This window comes from Oncorhynchus keta, chromosome 15, assembly GCF_023373465.1.
Source record: "Oncorhynchus keta strain PuntledgeMale-10-30-2019 chromosome 15, Oket_V2, whole genome shotgun sequence".
NCBI classification, from domain to species: domain Eukaryota; kingdom Metazoa; phylum Chordata; class Actinopteri; order Salmoniformes; family Salmonidae; genus Oncorhynchus; species Oncorhynchus keta.
Genome location: NC_068435.1, coordinates 43,770,851 through 43,793,754, shown reverse-complemented (window position 1 = coordinate 43,793,754; position 22,904 = coordinate 43,770,851). Strand labels below are relative to the sequence as shown.

Here is a 22,904-nt window from a genome sequence, read left to right as displayed (position 1 = left end):
CATTTCACAACACTGATAGCCTGCTCTGTAAGTTCTGGTTCCTTTAACCACATTCTTTCACTTACTATAATCATAACAATGGTGTTCACATGCTCCAGCACTCAGATGTCTACCCACTGGGCACAAATGTCACTTCAACGGCTAGTTTTGTTTTGCATTTGGTGAAGTTGTCAACTAACGTTAATTAGTGAAATCAAGTAAAAATATCACTGTGTCATTGGATTTAGGTTCAAAGTTTGGTGGATAAAACACCAAATGATCTAACGTTAACGAGTTTTTGGAAACCCAATCAGTTTTCCACACTGATTCGACGTCATCCCATTGAATCTTTGCGTAGGAATGACGTGGAAACAACGTTGATTCAACCAGTTTTTTTCACAGCGGGTAGTTGATTGTATTTCCATTGTAATGTACAAAGTGATAAAACAACTTTCCTTTCCTGTGGCATGAACTCCATATCCTAGAGAGTCTAGGTACATACCACAGGAGGTTGGTGCCACCTTAATTGGGGCGGATGGGCTCATGGTAAATGGCTGGAGCAGAATCAGTGGAACGTCATCAAATATATCAAACACATGGTTTGATGCCATTCCATTCGCTCCGCTCAAGCCATTATTATGAGCCGTCCTCCCCTCAGCAGCCTCCACTGGTACATAGCCTAACCATGACCACAAAATGGGTTCCGCATAAATAAACCATAAGATAGCAAGGTGGTTTTAGTGTGACTATCTGCTGATCTGCATTTGTATGTTCGACTTTGCATGTGTGATTCATTTTGTCTGCCTTTCTTCAGTAAAAGTGTCCCTGGATTGTCATGGGATCAGCTGGCAAAAAATAAGCAGAGCTCACAAGGGGAGAGGACTGTGACATTTTAATACAGAGACCAGACAGTAACATTAAAATGACTCAAAGGGCCCTCATCTAATGAAGAGGAGTAGAAGAGACAAGGTGGAGGAGCAAACACACGATGAATCAGTGCTCAGGCTGTTTTGTCTCTAATGTAGGTTTGAATGACACATCAGCCTCTCCAACAGCTGCTAACAGTATCCCCTTATCTCCTAGCCCAGGGCCACTGCTTTAGACTGGGACCCTTATGATCTCCAGTGAGGGCCTGCGTGAATGTGTGTGCGTGTGTGTGCGTGTGCGTGTGTGTGTTAGTTAGTTGACCTTCTACCCGACATGGGAGTCATAAGTCTGCACACTATTAGCAATGTTTACACTCCATAAATCATTATTAAGGACGGGAGATGCAGTTCATACTAAGATGCTACATTTAATTGATATCCTATGCAGACAGGGTGATATTTTCTGGTCTATCTGAATAACTAAGAGCCTAAACGCCACCATAAATTACAGAGTTATGTGGGTCAAACCTCAGTTAGGAAGAACACAGATGATTTACAGCTACAACAACACACACGTAGGGACTCACACGCACACTGACTCTCTCTCTCTCTCTCTCTCTCTCTCTCTCTCTCTCTCTCTCTCTCTCATAAACACACACATGCACACAGAGGGGGAGGGCTGGGTTATAATTGCGTCAGCTTGTCTTAAGCCCACATGATCTGTTACAGATGTGTGTGTGCCTGTGTGTTTTGTCTGTGCGTGTGTTTGTGTGTGTGTATGCGTGAGTGTTTCAGTACAGAACACCAGGGTCCTCCTGCAGTAATGTCATATGTGGTAATCTGTGAGAAAAAGTGTTTTATATTGATGGACTGAAAGCAAACATAAGAGCTCAGTTATAAAACACACACACACACACACACACACACACACACAGCATGCTCAAAGTACATGTGGCAGACAGTCCTCAATGACTCATGTGATTAATAGCGCAATAAAGCCCATAAAAGCCACATTAATACAAATGTTCCCTAATCAATGCAACATTCTCACGCAGAAATATACAGTGTCGGAGTTGAGACTAGCTTTGGAAACGCGTTCTATGTTACACTGAGCATTGGAGCAGTGAGTTGTTATTCCTGTTCTATTCCTGAGATTTACCCCGGACTGTTCCCCAAGGGGTTGACTATAAAACAGTTTTATCATACATGCTTTTGTCTGTCCCATTCTGAGTGAGTCATACTTCAGTCTGATTATGCTATCAATAACATTGTCCTTCAGTGCAACGAATGTGAGTAGTGTGTGTCTGCACTATAGCGTGTGTACTATCCAGCTGCAGTACAGTAAGCTTTCACATAGAGATCAGCTTCATTTGCACGATGCATTGTGTGGAACGACGTCCTCTCTATGGCTTGGAACAAGTATAGGTTGAGGAATCACCATCACATGGGGTCTCACTGTCGCCATGGTTCCAGTGGTCAAAGCTGGGAAGAATTTATTTTCTCTTCATGTTCTCAAGGAGAATCAGACCTTGATCAATGGTAGTGGGGGAACTGTGTTTCATTACTGGGAGCAGGACTGAAAGCATACACATATAGAGGCACACATGCCAACATGTACAAACACACACGCGAAAAAAAACACACATACAGTTGAAGTCAGACGTTTACATGCACTTAGGTTGGAGTCATTAAAACTCATTTTTCAACCACTCCACAAATGTCTTGTTAACAAACTATACTTCTCGCAAGTCAGTTAGGACATCTACTTTGTGCATGACACAAGTGATTTTTCAAACTATTGCCTACAGACAGATTTTTTACATGTATTATTATAAAAAAATGTATCCGTTGTTTTACCAGGTAAGTTGACTGAGAACACGTTCTCATTTACAGCAACGACCTGGGGAATAGTTACAGGGGAGAGGAGGGGGGTTAAATGAGCCAATTGTAAACTGGGGATTATTAGGTGACCGTGATGGTTTGAGGGCCAGATTGGGAATTTAGCCAGGACACCGGGGTTAACACCCCTACTCTTATGATAAGTGCCATGGGATCTTTAATGACTTCAGAGAGCCAGGACACCCGTTTAATGTCCCATCCAAAAGACAGCACCCTACACAGGGCAGTGTGTAGGGTGCTGTCTTTCGGATGGGACGAAAGACACTGCCCTGGGGCATTTTTTTTTAGACCAGAGGAAAGAGTGCCTCCTACTGGCCCTCCAACACCACTTCCAGCAGCATCTGGTCTCCCATCCAGGAACTGACCAGAACCAACCCTGCTTAGGTTCAGAAGCAAGCCAGCAGTGGTATGCAGGGTGGTATGCTGCTGGCCACTTACAATTCACTGTATCACAATTCGAGTGGGTCAGAAGTTTACATAAACTAAGTTGACTGTGCCTTTAAACAGCTTGGAAAATTCCAGAAAATGATGTCATGGCTATAGAAGCTTCTGATTGACATCATTTGAGTCAATTGGAGGTGTACCTGTGGATGTATTTCAAGGCCTTGTATGCAAGGTGTGTATGCTGTTCGTTGAATGCCATTTTAATATTTGATAATTAACCAATGATATTTAGGCCACTCTTGGCCATGATTACAGACACCTGTGTCTTTTGACACTATATAAACGAGTCATCCCGCAGTGTTTGTGATTATACCCTGATGAAGTGTTGGTAATTACATTTTTGCATCTGAGCTCCTAGAGTGTGCTGCTCTCTTTTATTTCTATGTATTTTCAAGGCTTACCTTCAAACTCAATGCCTCTTTGCTTGACATCATGGGAAAATCAAAAGAAATCAGCCAAGACCTCAGAAAATAAATTGTACCAAGTCTGGTACATCCTTGGGAGCAATTTCCAAACACCTCAAGGTACCACATTCATCTGTACAAACAATAGTACGCAAGTATAAACACCATGGGACCACACAGCCGTCATACCCCTCAGGAAGGAGACACGTTCTGTCTTCTAGAGATGAACGTACTTCGGTGCGAAAAGTACAAATCGATCCCAGAACAACAGCAAACGAAAATGGAAATGCTAGAGGAAACAGGTACAAAGTATCTATATCCATAGTAAAACGAGTCCTATATCAACATAACCTGAAAGGCCGCTCAGCAAGGAAGAAGCCACTGCTCCAAAACCGCCATAAAAAAGCCTGACCATGGTTTGCAACTGCACATGGAGAAAAGTCCTCTGGACTGATGAAACAAAAATAGAACTGTTTGGCCATAATGACCATCGTTGTGTTTGGAGGAAAAAGGTGGAGGCTTGCAATCCGAAGAACACCATCCCAACCATGAAGCACGGGGGTGGCAGCATCATGTTGTGGGGGTGCTTTGCTGCATGAGGGACTGGTGCACTTCACAAAATAGATGGCCTCATGAGAAGGGAAATTACGTGGCTATGTTGACGCAACAGCTGAAGACATCAGTCAGGAAGTTAAAGCTTGGTCACAAATGGGTATTCCAAATGGACAATGACCCCAAGCATACTTCCAAAGCTGCGGCAAAATGGCTAAAGGACACAAAGTCAAGGTATTGGAGTGGCCATCACAAAGACCTGACCTTTGCCACCAGATGTGACAACATATAAACATCAAAACAGCTTATCAATTCACTTGTGGAAACCAGCAATGTCTTGGAGCTTCCACTATGTCAATAATGAATACTGCAGTGGGCTAAATCAGGGTCACACAGAAAGTTTCTTGGCATTCTAAAACAATCTACTTTGAAACAAAAGTATACACCTCACACACGGTTACACCTGTACCATATCAGATATAGAGTTGAAATGTATTACATTTTGGGTTTGCATCTCAATATTACACTTTATTTAAATCACAGAAGACTGAAATAAAACAAAACTGTTTGATATAAAAACACTGCATTTTCTAATTCTAATTCTAATCTATATTACATCATAAAAAATATGAATAACGTTCCACCCATGATGCCACTAGAGGGTGCTTTGGTAATTCGACTGCAGGAACTACCCTAGTTTACTACAATGGTGCTGCCCATGCTAAAACAGGCATTTGGGCACTAGAGTCCTCTATACATCTCTATAGTTAAAGCATACAGTGCATTGGGAAAGCATTCAGACGTCTTCACGTTTTCCACATTTTGTTGCGTACCACCTTATTCGAAAATGGATTAAATCCCTTTTTTCCCTCATCAATCTACACACAATACCCCATAATTACAAAGCAAAAACAGATGTTTCAGCATTTTTGCAAACGTAATACAAATGTGAATAACAGAATAACCTTATTTACATAAGTATTCAGACCCAATTCTATAAGACTCGAAATTAAGCTCATGTGCATCCTGTTTTCATTAATCATCGTTGAGATGTTTCTACAACATGATTGGAGTCCACCTGTGGTACATTTAATTGATTGGATATGATTTGGAAAGGCACACAGTTGACAGCGCATGTCAGAGCAAACACCAAGCCACGAGGTCGAAAGAATTGTCAATAGAGCTCCAAGACAGGATTGTGTCCAGGAACTGATCTGGGGATCGGGGGAGAAGGGCCTTGGTCAAGGAGTGACCAAGAACCTGATGGTCACTCTGACAGAGCTCCAGAGTTCCTCTATAGAGATGGGAGAATCTTCCAGAAGGACAACCATTTCTGCAGCACTCCACCGATCAGGCCTTTATGGTAGAGCGGCCAGACGGAAGCCACTCATCAGTAAAAGGCACATGACTGCCCTGCTTGGAGTTTGCCAAAAGTCACCTAAAGATTCTCAGACCATGAGAAACAAGATTCCAAGATTGAACTCATTGGCCTGAATGCCAAGCATCATGTCTGGAGGAAACCTGGTACCATCCCTACAGTGAAGCATGGTGGTGGCAGCATCATGTTCTGGGGATATTTTTCAGCGACAGGGACTGAAAGACTAGTCAGGATCGAGGGGAAAGATGAATGGAGCAAAGTACATAGAGATCCTTGATGAAAACCTGCTCCATAGAGCTCAGGACCTCAGACTGGGGGCGAAGGTTCACCTTACAACAGGACAACGACCCTAAGCACACAGCCAAGACAACACAGGAGTGGCTTCTGGACCAGTTTCTGAATGTCCTTGAGTGGCCAAGCCAGAGCCCGGACTTAAACCTGGAGAAACCTGAAAATAGCTGTGAAGCGACGCTCCCCATCTAACCTGACAGAGCTATAGAGGATCTGCAGAGAAGAATGGGAGAAACTCGACAAATACATGCATGCCAAACATGTAGAAGAAGAAAATTTGAGGCTGTAATTGCTTGCCAAAGGTGCTTCCACAAGTATTGAGTCAATTTGCAGAAATGTCTAAAAACCTGTTTTTACTTTGTCATTATGGGATATTGTGTGTAGATTGATAAGGGAAAGCCCCATTTAATACATTTTAAAATATGGCTGTAACGCAACAAAATGTGGAAAAAGTCAAGGGGTCTGGATACTTTCCGAAGGTACCTGTTTCAGTTGGAACAGGGCAACGAATTGTATTGAGATTGCAACGTTTTATATGGGTCATGGTGGTTTCTGTGACAGCATGGGAATCTCCATTCTAAAGTAATCCATTTTCTTTTTCTTTTGATGATTGAACAAAGTGTAAAGCTAATATTGGTGACTTACCGCCACCTTCATTGCTGGCTCAATATCCATTGTAAATTATGTTGAAAAACGAAAACTGGAACTAAAAAAAATAAATGAAAACGAATATAAAAAAAAATGATATAAAACTAAAAACTATAATAACCTTCGACTGCACTTCCTGATTTGACTATGTTTTTCATCAGTGCTCAGGAACTACCCATCCTGGATCCGGGAGAATTGTCATCAACTGACACTAATTAGCATAACGCAACGGACAAAAAATATTACTAGAAAATATTCATATTCATGAAATCACAAGTGAAATATAGTGAAACACAGTTTAGCCTTTTGTTAATCCCCCTGTCATCTCAGATTTTGAAATTATGCTTTACAGCCAAAGCAAGGCAAGCATTTGTGAAAGTTTATCGATAGCCTAGCATAGCATTATGTCCAGCTAGCAACAGGAAGCTTGGTCACGAAAATCAGAAAAGCAATCAAATTAACCGTTTACCTTTGATTATCATCGGATGCTTTCACTGACGAGACTCCCAGTTTGACAGCAAATGTTCATTTTGTTCCATATAGATTATTTTTATAGCCGAAATACCTCCGTTTGTTCTTCATGTTTGGTTGAGAAATCCACCGGAAACTGCGGTCATGACAACGCCGAAAAATATAATATCAACAGAAACATGGCAAACGTTTTTTTTATAATCAATCCTCAATGTGTTTTTCAAATATCTATTGAATAATATATCAACCGGGTCAATTGGCTTCTTAGTTGGAGCGAGAGAAACAATGGCCGCATTTGTCTATTACGCACAAATCCCTCTGAGAGCCACCAGCTGACTGACCACTGACACAATGTTGTCGCTCACGCTCATTTTTCAAAATAAAAGCCTGAAACTATGTCTTGTGACACTAGACACATTAGGGAAGCCAAAGAAAAAGGAATCTGATTGATATCCCTTTCACTGCTCAATAGGGATGCATAGGAACGCAGAGGTTTCTAAATAAGAGTCTCTTCCTGATTGGATTTGTCTCAGGCTTTTGCCTGCAATATCAGTTCTGTTATACTCACAGACAATATTGACAATATTGTTACAGTTTTGGAAACTAAGCTGTCAATTATATGCATATTATTTTATCTGGTCCTGAATATTTTTTTTAAAAGTTTAATTTGGGAACGTTATTTTTCCAAAAATGAAAATAGTGCCCCCTATTTTCAAGAGGTTAAGAAATGCTAGCAGCCATGAATGAAGGCAAACAAGAGTTGTCTTAGGGGTGTGGTTTGATGTGGGTGTTTGTTGGGTGTGTCTTTGCCATTCAATCACAACAAACAAGGACATTAGCGAATAAGCTAAGATAGTTTGCTATGAAGAGAACAACGTTTTGAAATTGAGGACTTCCACCCTCCTGACTGACTCGCCATCTCAAGGTGGTCAGCTAACTCAGTTCTATGTGTAGGCTAAAGCCTGCGCTGCCCTTGTGTTTAGCCAAGCTGGCTGCAGCTAGCTAGCATAGCTTGGTGATAGAGTAGCTGCAGCTGGCTATCCAATCTAGCTAATATTTCTCTGTCAAATCAGTTATGGCAAGACGGCAGGAGCCAGTGTCTGGAATGTGTTTCATAAGACACTCGTTCTACAACACCTTGCTATGAAAGTAGCTTGCAACTGAGTTTCATTACGTCTTGTAAAAATACAGTTGAAGTCAGTAGTTACATACATTTAAACTCCATTTTTCACAATTCCTGACATTTAATCCTTGTAAAAATTCCCTGTCTTCGATCAGTTAAGATCACCACTTTATTTTAAGAACGTGAAATGTCAGAATAATAGTAGAGAGAATGACTTATTTCTGCTTTAATTTCTTTCATCACATTGACACTGGGTCAGAAGTTTACATACACTCAATTAGTATTTGGTAGCATTGCCTTTAAATAGTTTAACTTGGGTCAAACATTTCGGGTAGCCTTCCACAAGCTTCCCACAATAAGTGGGGTGAATTTTGGCCCATTCCTCCTGACAGAGCTGGTGTAACTGAGTCATGTTTGTAGGCCTCCTTGCTGGCACACGCTTTTTCAGTTCTGCCCACAAATCTTCTACAGGATTGAGGTCAGGGCTTTGTGATGGCCTCTCTAATACCTTGACTTTGTTGTCCTTAAGCCATTTTGCCACAACTTTGGAAGTATGCTTGGGGTCATTGCCCATTTGGAAGACCCATTTGTGACCAAGCTTTAACTTCCTGACTGATGTCTTGATGTTGCTTCAATATATCCACATCATCTTCATTCCCATGAAGCCATCTATTTTGTGAAGTGCACCAGTCCCTCCTGCAGCAAAGCACCCCCACAACATAATGCTGCCACCCCCATGCTTCAAGGTTGGGATGGTGTTCTTTGGCTTGCAAGCCTCCCCCAAACATAACGATGGTCATTACGGCTAAACAGTTCTATTTTTGTTTCATCAGACCACAGGACGTTCCTCCAAAAAGTACGATCTTTGTCCCCATGTGCAGCTGCAAACCGTAATCTGTCTTTTTTATGGCGGTTTTGGAGCAGTGGCTTCTTCCTTGCTGAGAGACCTTTCAGGTTATGTCGATATGGCCCTCATTTTACTGTGGATATAGATACTTTTGTACCTGTTTCCTCCAGCATCTTCACAAGGTCCTTTGCTGTTGTTCTGGGATTGATTTGCACTTTTCGCACCAAAGTACGTTCATCTCCAGGAGACAGAACGTGTCTCCTTCCTGAGCGGTATGACGGCTGCATGGTCCTATGGTGTTTATACTTGCATACTATTGTTTGTACAGATGAACGTGGTACCTTCAGGCATTTGGAAATTGATGAACCAGACTTGTGGAGGTCTACAATTTCTTTTCTGAGGTCTTGGCTGATTTCTTTTGATTTTGCCATGATGTCAAGCAAAGAGGAACTGAGTCTGAAAGTAGGCCTTGAAATACATCCACTGGTACACCTCCAATTGACTCAAATGACGTCAATTAGCCTGTCAGAAGCTTCTCAAGCCATGACATCATTTTCTGGAATTTTCCAAGCTGTTTAAAGGCCTAGTCAAGTGAAATCTATCTGTAAACAATTGTTGAAAAATTACTTGTCATTCACAAAGTAGTTTGTTAACAAGAAATGTGTGCAGTGGTTGAAAAATTAGTTTTAATGACTCTCACCTAAGTGTATGTAAACTTCCCTGTTACAGTGGAAACATATCAACTGTGTGTTGAATGCCCGGTCTTGAGTCAGCTCAGCTGTCCTATAACACAATATTCTAGAACTGTTCTGTCTCATCTCTCCTTATGTCTGCTGTTAGATCTTGCCCGGGGACAAATCCCAGAAGTACTAAAATCCCTACAACAATTGTAGGCTACCTGTGGACATGGCGCATCGCTCAGCTTGAGTGTAGATACATTTATTGACAACAAAAAAACGCTGAGTGCTTTCGTGTTACAAAGATGTATTCTGTTATTATCATGTTGATTTTCTTATAAAGTATGCCTACACATACCTAGCAAATAAAAATAAGTTCTGTGTAGAGTACAACTTCACCTGTCTAACCAGCACTAGAATGGCATTCAACTTGTCTATTTGCTTTAAGGATTTGGCTGTCTAACCGCACACTGACATGCACAGCTCTCTGGGTGAGGATCTGTCTTCAAAGCCACCAGTGGGTGATGAAGTTCCTTCCATCCATGTAATGTATTACATGTTACGGACAGGTGCAATCAGGTGGCAGGAGAGGTGGAGTGTATGAAACTCCATCAAGGAGTTGGGCGGCACGGTAGCCTAGTGGTTAGAGCGTTGGACTAGCAACCGGAAGGTTGCAAGTTCAAACCCCTGAGCTGACAAGGTACAAATCGGTCGTTCTGCCCCTGAACAGGCAGTTAACCCACTGTTCTTAGGCCGTCATTGATAATAAGAATTTGTTCTTAACCGACTTGCCTAGTAAAATAAAGGTACCAAAAAAATAAATAAAGGTCAAATAAATAAAAAAGGATGTGACTGAGTTTTCCTCAACCCACGGGTTCAACTACAGGCAGATGTGAGCTCGCTTGCTACATTGCCTTCAGAAAGTATTCACACCTCTTGACATTTGACATTTTGTTGTGTTACACCCCGATATTTAAATAGATAGGGTTTCGATTTTTTGGGGTCACTGGTCTACACACAATACCCCATAATGTCAAAGTCGATTTATGTTTTTTGAAATTGTTACAAATGAATTTAAAAACGAAAAGCTGAAATGTCTCGAGTCAATAAGTATTCAACCCCTTTGTTATGGCAAGTCTAAATACCTTAAGGAGTACAAACGTGTGTAACAAGTCACATAATAAGTTGCATGGACTCACTCTGTGTGCAATAATAGTGTTTAACACCATTTTCTTATGACTACCTCATCTCTGTACACAACACATACAATGATCTGTAAGCTTCCTCTGCCACACCCTGCCTGCCCTGACCTTGATTCTGCCTGCCCTTCGGTACCTTTTGGACTCTGAACTGGCTTTGACCCTTTTTGCCTGTCCACGACCATTCTCTTGCCTTCTCCTTTGGATTAATACATATCGTAAGACTCCAACCATCTGCCTCCTGTGTCTGCATCTGGGTCCCGTCTTGTGTCATGATATCCTCAGTCAAACAGTGAATTTCAAACAGATTCAACCACAAAGACCAAGGAGGTTTTCCAATGTCTCGCAAAGAAGGGCACCTATTGGTAGATGGGTAAGAAAAAGCAGACATTGAATATCCCTTTGAGTATCAATACACGCAGTCACCACAAATATACAGGCGTCCTTCCTAACTAAGTTGCCGGAGAGGAAGGAAACCGCTCAGGGATTTCACCATGAGACCAAAGGTGACTTTAAAACTGTCACAGAATTGAATGGCTAAATGAAATGGATAAAACTGAGGATGGTTGAACAACATTGTAGTTACTCCAAAATACTGAACTAAATGACAGAGTTGAAAGAAGGAAGCCGGTACAAATACAAATTGTTATGTTTGGGGCAAATCCAATAACACATTACTAAGTATCACTCTCTCTCCAAGTACAGGCAGAATCCTAGAGGAAACCTGGTTCAATCTGCTTTCCACCAGGCACTGGGAGATGAGTTTACCTTTCAGCAGGACAATAACCTAAAACACAAGGCCAAATCTACACCAAGAAGACAGTGAATGTTCCTGAATGGCAGAGTTACAGTTTTGACTGAAATCTACTTGAAAATCTATGATGGGCAAATTTTGCACAATCCAGGTGTGGAAAGCTCTTAGAAACTTACCCAGAAAGACTCACAGCTGTAATTGCTGCCAAAGATGTTTCCACAAAGTATTGACTCAGGGGTGTGAATACTTATGTAAATGAGAAAACTTTACATTTGCAAAAAAAATCACCTTTTCATTATGGTGTATTGTGTGTAGATGGGTGAGAAAAAAAGTATATGTAATCAATTTTGAATGCAGGCCGTAACACAACAAAATATGCAATAAGGCAAGGGATATCGACACTTTCTGAAGGCACTGTAATGTGAAACATTATTGAAAGCAAGCTGGCTACATCATATGTTTAGCTTGCGAACTAGTGTCTAAATGAGGGATTAACATGAGTAACCGTGATCCCTGGACTCTCCCGGGAAAACTCTTCACATTTTCCCACAAAAATGAAATGACAAGACCTTGGGAAATTGCAACAATTTCCCCAATGTCGCACTAATGCAATTCCCCAAAATGTACAACATGAGCAGCAGCAGATTAACAGAAGAATTAAATAGCACATTATCCAGACATGTTGTCGCATGAAAGCCTTCCAGCCGAGGGTATTTGATTCACACAAAGTGACCATAAATTCAAAGCACACGCATAATTAACACTGTCGGACGCTACCCGAATGCAGTTAGTAAACCCCTACAGATAACCCCTACAGTATGGCCTATAAAATAACCTGGGCCTCTTTGAGCTGTCATTGTGACTCTTCAGACAGTCACAAATGTGATAGGTCTATGCACGATCCAATGCATAGCAGGCATCTCTGTCACAGTCATTACATCTGTAAACAATTCACACAGGCATGAGGGTCAATTCTCTTCTCCTGTCTTAGACCCGAGGCTATTTCCCTACCCAGTCCCAATCAGTCTGAAACCCCAAATCCTGTCTCCAATGAAAGTTTCTGACTTTATTCTGAACATCAATTCAAATCAAATGTTATTTGTCACATACACACGGTTAGCAGATGTTAATGCGAGTGTAGCGAAATGCTCGTGCTTCTAGTTACGACCATGCAGTAATATCTAACAAATTAATCTCACAATTCCACAACAACTACCTTATACACACAAGTGTAAAGTAATGAATAGGAATATGTACGTAAAAATATATATGGTTGAGCGATGGCCGAACGGCATATGCAAGATGCAGTAGATGGTATAGAGTACAGTACAGTCGTGGCCAAAAGTTTTGAGAATGACACAAATATAAATTTTCACGAAGTCTGCTGCCTCAGTTTGTATGGTGGCACGTTGCATATACTCCTGAATGTTATGTGTGATCAGATGAATTGCAATTAATTGCAAAGTCCCTCTTTGACATGCAAATGAACTGAATCACAAAAAAAAAACATTTCCACTGCATTTCAGCCCTGCCACAAAAGGACCAGCGGACATCATGTTAGTGATTCTCTCGTTAACAGGTGTGAGTGTTGACGAGGACAAGGCTGGAGATCACTCTGTCATGCTGATTGAGCTCAAATAACAGACTGGAAGCTTCAAAAGGAGGGTGGTGCTTGGAATCATTGTATTTCCTCTGTCAATCATGCTTACCTGCAAGAAAACATGTGCCGTCATCATTGCTTTGCACAAAAAGGGCTTCACAGGCAAGGATATTGCTGCCAGTAAGATTGCACCTAGATCAACAATTTATCAGATCATCAAGAACTTCAAGGAGAGCGGTTGTTGTGAAGAAGGCTTCAGGGCGCCCAAGAAAGTCCAGCAAGCGCCAGGACCGTCACCTAAAGTTGATTCAGCTGGGGGTTTGGGCACCACCAGTACAGAGCTTGCTCAGGAATGATAGCAGGCAGGTGTGAATGCATCTGCACGCACAGTGAGGCGAAGCCTTTTGGAGGATGGCCTGGTGTCAAGAAGGGCAGCAAAGAAGCCACTTCTCTCCAGGAAAGACATCAGGGACAGACTGATATTCTGCAAAAAGGTACAGGAATTGGACTGCTGAGGACTGGGGTAAAGTCATGTTCTCTGATGAATCCCCTTTCCGATTATTTGGGTCCTCCGGAAAAAAGCTTGTCCGGAGGAAGACAAGGTGAGCACTACCATCAGTCCTGTCATGCCAACAGTAAAGCATCCTGAGACCATTCATGTGTGGGGTTGCTTCTCAGCCAAGGGAGTGGACTCACTCACAATTTTGCCCGAAGATCACAGCCATGAATAAAGAATGGTACCAACACATCCTCAGAGAGCAACTTCTCCCAGCCACCCAGGAACAGTTTGGAGAAGAACAATGCCTTTTCCAGCATGATGGAGCACCTTGCCATAAGGCAAAATTGATAACTAAGTGGCTCGGGGAACAAAACATCAATATTTTGGGTCCATGGCCAGGAAACTCCCCAGACCTTAATCCCATTGAGAATTTATGGCCAATCCTCAAGAGACGGGTGGACAAACAAAACACCACAAATTATGACAAACTCCAAGCATTAATTATGCAGGAATAGGCTGCCATCAGTCAGGATGTGGCCCATAAGTTTATTGACAGCATGCCAGGGCGGATTGCAGAGGTCTTGAAAATGAAGGGTCAACACTGCAAATATTGACTCTTTGCATTAACTTCATGTAATTGTCAATAAAAGCCTTTGACACTTATGAAATGCTTGTAATTATACTCCAATATTCCATAGTACCATCTGCTAAAAATATCTAAAGACACTGAAGCAGCAAACTTTGTGTAAATTAATATTTGTGTCATTCTCAAATCTTTTGGCCACAACTGTAAATACATAGGGTATGTAAACATTATATAAAGTGGCATAGTTTAAAGTGACTCGTGATACATTTTATTACATCCCATTTTTAAATATTGAAGTGGCTGGAGTTGAGTCAGTATGTTGGCAGCAGCCACTCAATGTTAGTGATGGCTGTTTAACAGTCTGATGGCCTTGAGATAGAAGCTGTTTTTCGGTCTCTCGGCCCCAGCTTTGATGCACCTGTACTGACCTCGCCTTCTGGATGGTAGCTGGGTGAACAGGCAGTGGCTCGGGTGGTTGTTGTCCTTGATGATCTTTATGGCCTTCCTTTGACATCGGGTGGTGTAGGTGTCCTTGAGAGCAGGTAGTTGGACCATTTCAGTTTGTCCGTGATGTGTACGCCGAGGAACTTCAAACTTTCCACCTTCTCCACTACTGTCCCGTCGATGTGGATAGGGGGGTGCTCCCTCTGCTGTTTCTTGAAGTCCACTATCTTCTCCTTTGTTTTTGCTGATGTGAGGTTATTTTCCTGACATCACACTCCGAGAGCCCTCACCTTCTCCCTGTAGGCCGTCTCGTCGTTGTTGGTAATCAAGCCTACCAATGGGGCGGCAGGGTAGCCTAGTGGTTAGAGCGTTGGACTAGTAACCGCAAGGACTAGTAACCGGAAGGTTGCATGTTCAAACCCCTGAGCTGAAAAGGTCGTCATTGAAAATAAGAATTTGTTCTTAACTGACTTGCCTAGTTAAATAAAGGTCAAAATCTTCTCCTTTCCCCCTTCTGATGACCAGGTGGCGAATCGCATCTCTGCATGTCTGGCAGACATATCAGTGTGGATGACGGATCACCACCTCAAGCTGAACCTCGGCAAGACGGAGCTGCTCTTCCTCCCGGGGAAGGACTGCCCGTTCCATGATCTCGCCATCACGGTTGACAACTCCATTGTGTCCTCCTCCCAGAGCGCTAAGAACCTTGGCGTGATCCTGGACAACACCCTGTCGTTCTCAACTAACATCAAGGCGGTGGCCCGTTCCTGTAGGTTCATGCTCTACAACATCCGCAGAGTACGACCCTGCCTCACACAGGAAGCGGCGCAGGTCCTAATCCAGGCACTTGTCATCTCCCGTCTGGATTACTGCAACTCGCTGTTGGCTGGGCTCCCTGCCTGTGCCATTAAACCCCTACAACTCATCCAGAACGCCGCAGCCCGTCTGGTGTTCAACCTTCCCAAGTTCTCTCACGTCACCCCGCTCCTCCGCTCTCTCCACTGGCTTCCAGTTGAAGCTTGCATCCGCTACAAGACCATGGTGCTTGCCTACGGAGCTGTGAGGGGAACGGCACCTCAGTACCTCCAGGCTCTGATCAGGCCCTACACCCAAACAAGGGCACTGCGTTCATCCACCTCTGGCCTGCTCGCCTCCCTACCACTGAGGAAGTACAGTTCCCGCTCAGCCCAGTCAAAACTGTTCGCTGCTCTGGCTCCCCAATGATGGAACACACTCCCTCACGACGCCAGGACAGCGGAGTCAATCACCACCTTCCGGAGACACCTGAAACCCCACCTCTTTAAGGAATACCTAGGATAGGATAAAGTAATCCTTCTCACCCCCCTTAAAATATTTAGATGCACTATTGTAAAGTGGCTGTTCCACTGGATGTCATAAGGTGAATGCACCAATTTGTAAGTCGCTCTGGATAAGAGCGTCTGCTAAATGACTTAAATGTAATGTAAATGTAAATAAATAAAAGTAGTGTCGTCTGCTTGATGATTGAGTTGAAGGCATGCGTGGCCACGCAATCATGGGTAAACAGGGAGTACAGAAGAGGGCTGAGAATGCACCCTTGTGGGGCCCCAGTGTTGAGGATCAGCGGGGTGGAGATGTTGTTTCCTACCCTCACACACCTTCCTGACGGGGCGGCCCGTCAGGAAGTCCAGGACCCAGTTGCACAGAGCGGGGTTGAGACCCACTCTTCCTCTCCCTGTTCTTCATGAGCTGATCTGCTATCTGTATAACTCAATTTTGCCAATTATAGGAGATAGACTGTCATTCGTTAAAGGAGGTTATCTCGCAAGCTTAACAACTTTGGTCAGTTATCTTTTGTTTGACTGCTCTTACAAAGTTGGTATGATTCGACAATGCAATATTCACTGAATTAATTGAGGAACATGATAACGCTAGGAATTTACAAAAGGCATTTTTCATAATTCACAACAATATCATCGGCGATCAAAGATAGATACTCTATTATCACTAAAAACAATACATTACCAAAGGTATGTGGACACCTGCTCGTCGAACATTGCATTCTTAAATCATGGGCAATAATATGGAGTTGGGCACCCATTTGCTGCTATAACAGCCTCCACTCTTCTGGGTAGCCTTTCCACTAGATGTTGCAACATTGCTGGGGGGACTTGCTTCCATTCAGCCACAAGAGCATTAGTGAGGACGGGCACTGATGTTGGGTGATTAGGCCTGGCTCGCAGTCAGCATTCCAATTCATCCCGAAGGTGTTCAATGGGGTTGGGGCTCTGTGTTGGCCATTAAAGCTCTTCCACAGCCGATCTCGACAAACCATTTCTGTATGGACTTCGCTTTGTGCACGGGGGCATTGTCATGCTGAAACAGGAAAAGGCCTTCCCCAAACTGTTGCCACAAGTTGGAAGCACAGAATTGCCTAGAATGTAATTGTATCCTGTAGCGTTAATATTTCCCTTCACGGAAACTAAGGGGCCTAGCCCATACCGTGAATAACAGTATTCCTCCTCCACCAAACTTTACAGTGCACACTATGCATTGCGGCAGGTAGCATTCTCCTGGCATCCGCCAAACCTATATTTGTGCAGATAGTGAAGCGTGATTCATCACTCCAGAGAATGTGTTTCCACCGCTTCCACCACTCTAATCGCTGCTTGGCATTGCACATGATTTTAGGCTTGTGTGCAGCTGCTCTGCCATTGAAACCCATTTCATGAAGCTCCCGACAAACTGTTCTTGTGGAACTTGGTAGTGAGTATTGCAACCGAGGACAGACAATTTTTATGTGCTGTGTGCATGGCTGTGTGCTCGACCTCTCAGCATCGGGTGTGGCTGAAATAGCCCAATCCACTCATTTGAAGGGGGTGTTCACATACATTTATAGATACAGTGTATCAGTTTCTTTATCAAATATTTACGCTTTAGATGGGCAATTACAGTTTTTGTTGTATTTCCCCGGGACTCTTGTGATAAATAGGAATTGTTCCCAGTATTGACACTTTGAATATTTTCTCTCAAATATTCATCCCTAATCCCAGTGCCTGCCCTGTGTCAACCTCTATTGCACATCTACCGCATTCATAGATGCTAACTGCTTGAGCGGCTATTGGCAATTAGTAGGCTATCTTCTAACCGGGAGGGTTGGGCTTAAGAGCCCTAACATATTAACACGTATCACTTGCGGTATGGTTTTGGAAACATTAGGAACATATCTTTCATCCCCACTGCCTCTGATCTGGAGGACTCACTAAACAGAGGACATCCCTGGTCATCCATAATGCCTCTGATCTGGAGGACTCACTAAACAGAGGACATCCCTGGTCATCCATAATGCCTCTGATCTGGAGGACTCACTAAACAGAGAACATCCCTGGTCATCCATAATGCCTCTGATCTGGAGGACTCACTAAACAGAGAACATCCCTGGTCATCCCTACTGCCTCTGATCTGGAGGACTCACTAAATAGAGAACATCCCTGGTCATCCCTACTGCCTCTGATCTGGAGGACTCACTAAATAGAGAACATCCCTGGTCATCCCTACTGCCTCTGATCTGGATGACTCATTAAACAGAGAACATCCCTGCTCATCGCCACTGCCTCTGATCTGGAGGACTCATTAAACAGAGAACATCCCTGCTCATCCCTACTGCCTCTGATCTGGAGGACTCACTAAACAGAGGACATCCCTGCTCATCCCTACTGCCTCTGATCTGGAGGACTCACTAAACAGAGGACATCCCTGCTCATCCCTACTGCCTCTGATCTGGAGGACTCACTAAACAGAGGACATCCCTGCTCATCCCTACTGCCTCTGATCTGGAGGACTCATTAAATAGAGAACATCCCTGGTCATCCCTACTGCCTCTGATCTGGAGGACTCACTAAATAGAGAACATCCCTGGTCATCCCTACTGCCTCTGATCTGGAGGACTCACTAAATAGCGAACATCCCTGGTCATCCCTACTGCCTCTGATCTGGAGGACTCACTAAATAGAGAACATCCCTGGTCATCCCTACTGCCTCTGATCTGGAGGACTCACTAAACAGAGGACATCCCTGCTCATCCCCACTGCCTCTGATCTGGAGGACTCACTAAACAGAGGACATCCCTGCTCATCCCCACTGCCTCTGATCTGGAGGGCTCATTAAACAGAGAACATCCCTGGTCATCCCTAATGCCTCTGATCTGGAGGACTCACTAAACAGAGAACATCCCTGCTCATCCCTATTGCCTCTGATCTGGAGGACTCACTAAACAGAGGACATCCCTGCTCATCCGCACTGCCTCTGATCTGGAGGACTCACTAAACAGAGGACATCCCTGGTCATCCCTACTGCCTCTGATCTGGAGGACTCACTAAATAGAGAACATCCCTGGTCATCCCTACTGCCTCTGATCTGGAGGACTCATTAAACAGAGAACATCCCTGCTCATCGCCACTGCCTCTGATCTGGAGGACTCACTAAACAGAGGACATCCCTGCTCATCCCTACTGCCTCTGATCTGGAGGACTCACTAAACAGAGGACATCCCTGCTCATCCCTACTGCCTCTGATCTGGAGGACTCACTAAACAGAGGACATCCCTGCTCATCCATACTGCCTCTGATCTGGAGGACTCACTAAACAGAGAACATCCCTGCTCATCCCTATTGCCTCTGATCTGGAGGACTCACTAAACAGAGGACATCCCTGCTCATCCCCACTGCATCTGATCTGGAGGACTCACTAAACAGAGGACATCCCTGGTCATCCATAATGCCTCTGGTCTGGAGGACTCACTAAATAGAGAACATCCCTGGTCATCCCTACTGCCTCTGATCTGGAGGACTCACTAAATAGAGAACATCCCTGGTCATCCCTACTGCCTCTGATCTGGAGGACTCATTAAACAGAGAACATCCCTGCTCATCGCCACTGCCTCTGATCTGGAGGACTCACTAAACAGAGGACATCCCTGCTCATCCCTACTGCCTCTGATCTGGAGGACTCACTAAACAGAGGACATCCCTGCTCATCCCTACTGCCTCTGATCTGGAGGACTCACTAAACAGAGGACATCCCTGCTCATCCCTACTGCCTCTGATCTGGAGGACTCACTAAATAGAGAACATCCCTGGTCAACCCTACTGCCTCTGATCTGGAGGACTCACTAAATAGAGAACATTCCTGGTCAACCCTACTGCCTCTGATCTGGAGGACTCACTAAATAGAGAACATTCCTGGTCAACCCTACTGCCTCTGATCTGGAGGACTCACTAAATAGAGAACATCCCTGGTCAACCCTACTGCCTCTGATCTGGAGGACTCACTAAATAGAGAACATCCCTGCTCATCCCCACTGCCTCTGATCTGGAGGACTCACTAAACAGAGGACATCCCTGCTCATCCCCACTGCCTCTGATCTGGAGGGCTCATTAAACAGAGAACATCCCTGGTCATCCCTAATGCCTCTGATCTGGAGGACTCACTAAACAGAGAACATCCCTGCTCATCCCTATTGCCTCTGATCTGGAGGACTCACTAAACAGAGGACATCCCTGCTCATCCCCACTGCCTCTGATCTGGAGGACTCACTAAACAGAGGACATCCCTGGTCATCCCTACTGCCTCTGATCTGGAGGACTCACTAAATAGAGAACATCCCTGGTCATCCCTACTGCCTCTGATCTGGAGGACTCATTAAACAGAGAACATCCCTGCTCATCGCCACTGCCTCTGATCTGGAGGACTCACTAAACAGAGGACATCCCTGCTCATCCCTACTGCCTCTGATCTGGAGGACTCACTAAACAGAGGACATCCCTGCTCATCCCTACTGCCTCTGATCTGGAGGACTCACTAAACAGAGGACATCCCTGCTCATCCCTACTGCCTCTGATCTGGAGGACTCACTAAACAGAGAACATCCCTGCTCATCCCTATTGCCTCTGATCTGGAGGACTCACTAAACAGAGGACATCCCTGCTCATCCCCACTGCCTCTGATCTGGAGGACTCACTAAACAGAGGACATCCCTGGTCATCCATAATGCCTCTGGTCTGGAGGACTCACTAAATAGAGAACATCCCTGGTCATCCCTACTGCCTCTGATCTGGAGGACTCACTAAATAGAGAACATCCCTGGTCATCCCTACTGCCTCTGATCTGGAGGACTCATTAAACAGAGAACATCCCTGCTCATCGCCACTGCCTCTGATCTGGAGGACTCACTAAACAGAGGACATCCCTGCTCATCCCTACTGCCTCTGATCTGGAGGACTCACTAAACAGAGGACATCCCTGCTCATCCCTACTGCCTCTGATCTGGAGGACTCACTAAATAGAGAACATCCCTGGTCAACCCTACTGCCTCTGATCTGGAGGACTCACTAAATAGAGAACATCCCTGGTCAACCCTACTGCCTCTGATCTGGAGGACTCACTAAATAGAGAACATCCCTGGTCAACCCTACTGCCTCTGATCTGGAGGACTCACTAAATAGAGAACATCCCTGGTCAACCCTACTGCCTCTGATCTGGAGGACTCACTAAATAGAGAACATTCCTGGTCAACCCTACTGCCTCTGATCTGGAGGACTCACTAAATAGAGAACATCCCTGCTCATCCCCACTGCCTCTGATCTGGAGGACTCACTAAACAGAGGACATCCCTGCTCATCCCCACTGCCTCTGATCTGGAGGGCTCATTAAACAGAGAACATCCCTGGTCATCCCTAATGCCTCTGATCTGGAGGACTCACTAAACAGAGAACATCCCTGCTCATCCCTATTGCCTCTGATCTGGAGGACTCACTAAACAGAGGACATCCCTGCTCATCCCCACTGCCTCTGATCTGGAGGACTCACTAAACAGAGGACATCCCTGGTCATCCCCACTGCCTCTGATCTGGAGGACTCACTAAATAGAGAACATCCCTGGTCATCCCTAATGCCTCTGATCTGGAGGACTCACTAAACAGAGAACATCCCTGGTCATCCATAATGCCTCTGGTCTGGAGGACTCACTAAATAGAGAACATCCCTGGTCATCCCTACTGCCTCTGATCTGGAGGACTCACTAAACAGAGGACATCCCTGGTCATCCATAATGCCTCTGATCTGGAGGACTCATTAAACAGAGAACATCCCTGGTCATCCATAATGCCTCTGATCTGGAGAACTCACTAAACAGAGAACATCCCTGGTCATCCATAATGCCTCTGATCTGGAGGACTCACTAAACAGAGAACATCCCTGGTCATCCATAATGCCTCTGATCTGGAGGACTCACTAAACAGAGAACATCCCTGGTCATCCATATTGCCTCTGATCTGGAGGACTCACTAAACAGAGAACATCCCTGCTCATCCCCACTGCCTCTGATCTGGAGGACTCACTAAACAGAGAACATCCCTGGTCATCCCTAATGCCTCTGATCTGGAGGACTCACTAAACAGAGAACATCCCTGGTCATCCCTAATGCCTCTGATCTGGAGGACTCACTAAACAGAGAACATCCCTGGTCATCCCTAATGCCTCTGATCTGGAGGACTCACTAAACAGAGAACATCCCTGGTCATCTATAATGCCTCTGATCTGGAGGACTCACTAAACAGAGAACATCCCTGCTCATCCCTAATGCCTCTGATCTGGAGGACTCACTAAATAGAGAACATCCCTGGTCATCCCTACTGCCTCTGATCTGGATGACTCACTAAATAGAGAACATCCCTGGTCATCCCTACTGCCTCTGATCTGGAGGACTCACTAAACATAAATGCTTTGTTTGTAAATTATGTATGAGTGTTGGAGTGAGACCCTGGCTGTCTGTACATTTAAAAAACAAAAAATGTTACCCTCTGGTTTGCTTAATTTAAGGAATTTGAAATGATTTATATTTTTTCTTTTAATTTTGATACGTAGAGTAAGTACATTTCATCAATCACATTTACTTCAGATACTTAAGTATATTTAAAACCAAATATGTTGACACTTTTACTCAAGTAGTATTTTACTGGGTGACTCACTTTTGCTTGAGTCTTGCTCTATTAACAAATCTTTACTTTTTACCACCGTGTATAACAAAAAGTAGCTACTAACTAGCTAGCACCAGCTATCTACTTAGCTAACATGTTCACCAACACCAGTGGTTTGAAGTTTGACAAGCAGCAGAAGTGACCGTGTCGGATGTAATCCATTCCTGACCACCTGGCAATATTGTTGAAACGCATTGGAAGTTGCCCCAAACTTTATGGAAACCCATT

The 22,904-nt window shown here is 44.2% G+C and overlaps 1 protein-coding gene across 2 annotated transcripts in view; it reads left to right on the top strand.

Moving 5' to 3' along the window:
• Positions 1 to 22,904, top strand: part of LOC127907673 (uncharacterized) — a 308,290-nt gene that overhangs the window by 88,912 nt on the left and 196,474 nt on the right. Inside the window, exon 2 of one of the 2 annotated variants that reach the window (XM_052464203.1) lies at positions 15,493 to 15,986. The exons of the other annotated variant lie outside the window; for it this stretch is intronic. Within the exon in view, the coding sequence (XP_052320163.1) occupies positions 15,493 to 15,885 (393 nt within the window). The 3' untranslated portion in view covers positions 15,886 to 15,986. Of the gene's footprint in view, positions 1 to 15,492; positions 15,987 to 22,904 lie in introns of those variants that run through there. 2 annotated transcript variants of the gene reach the window in all.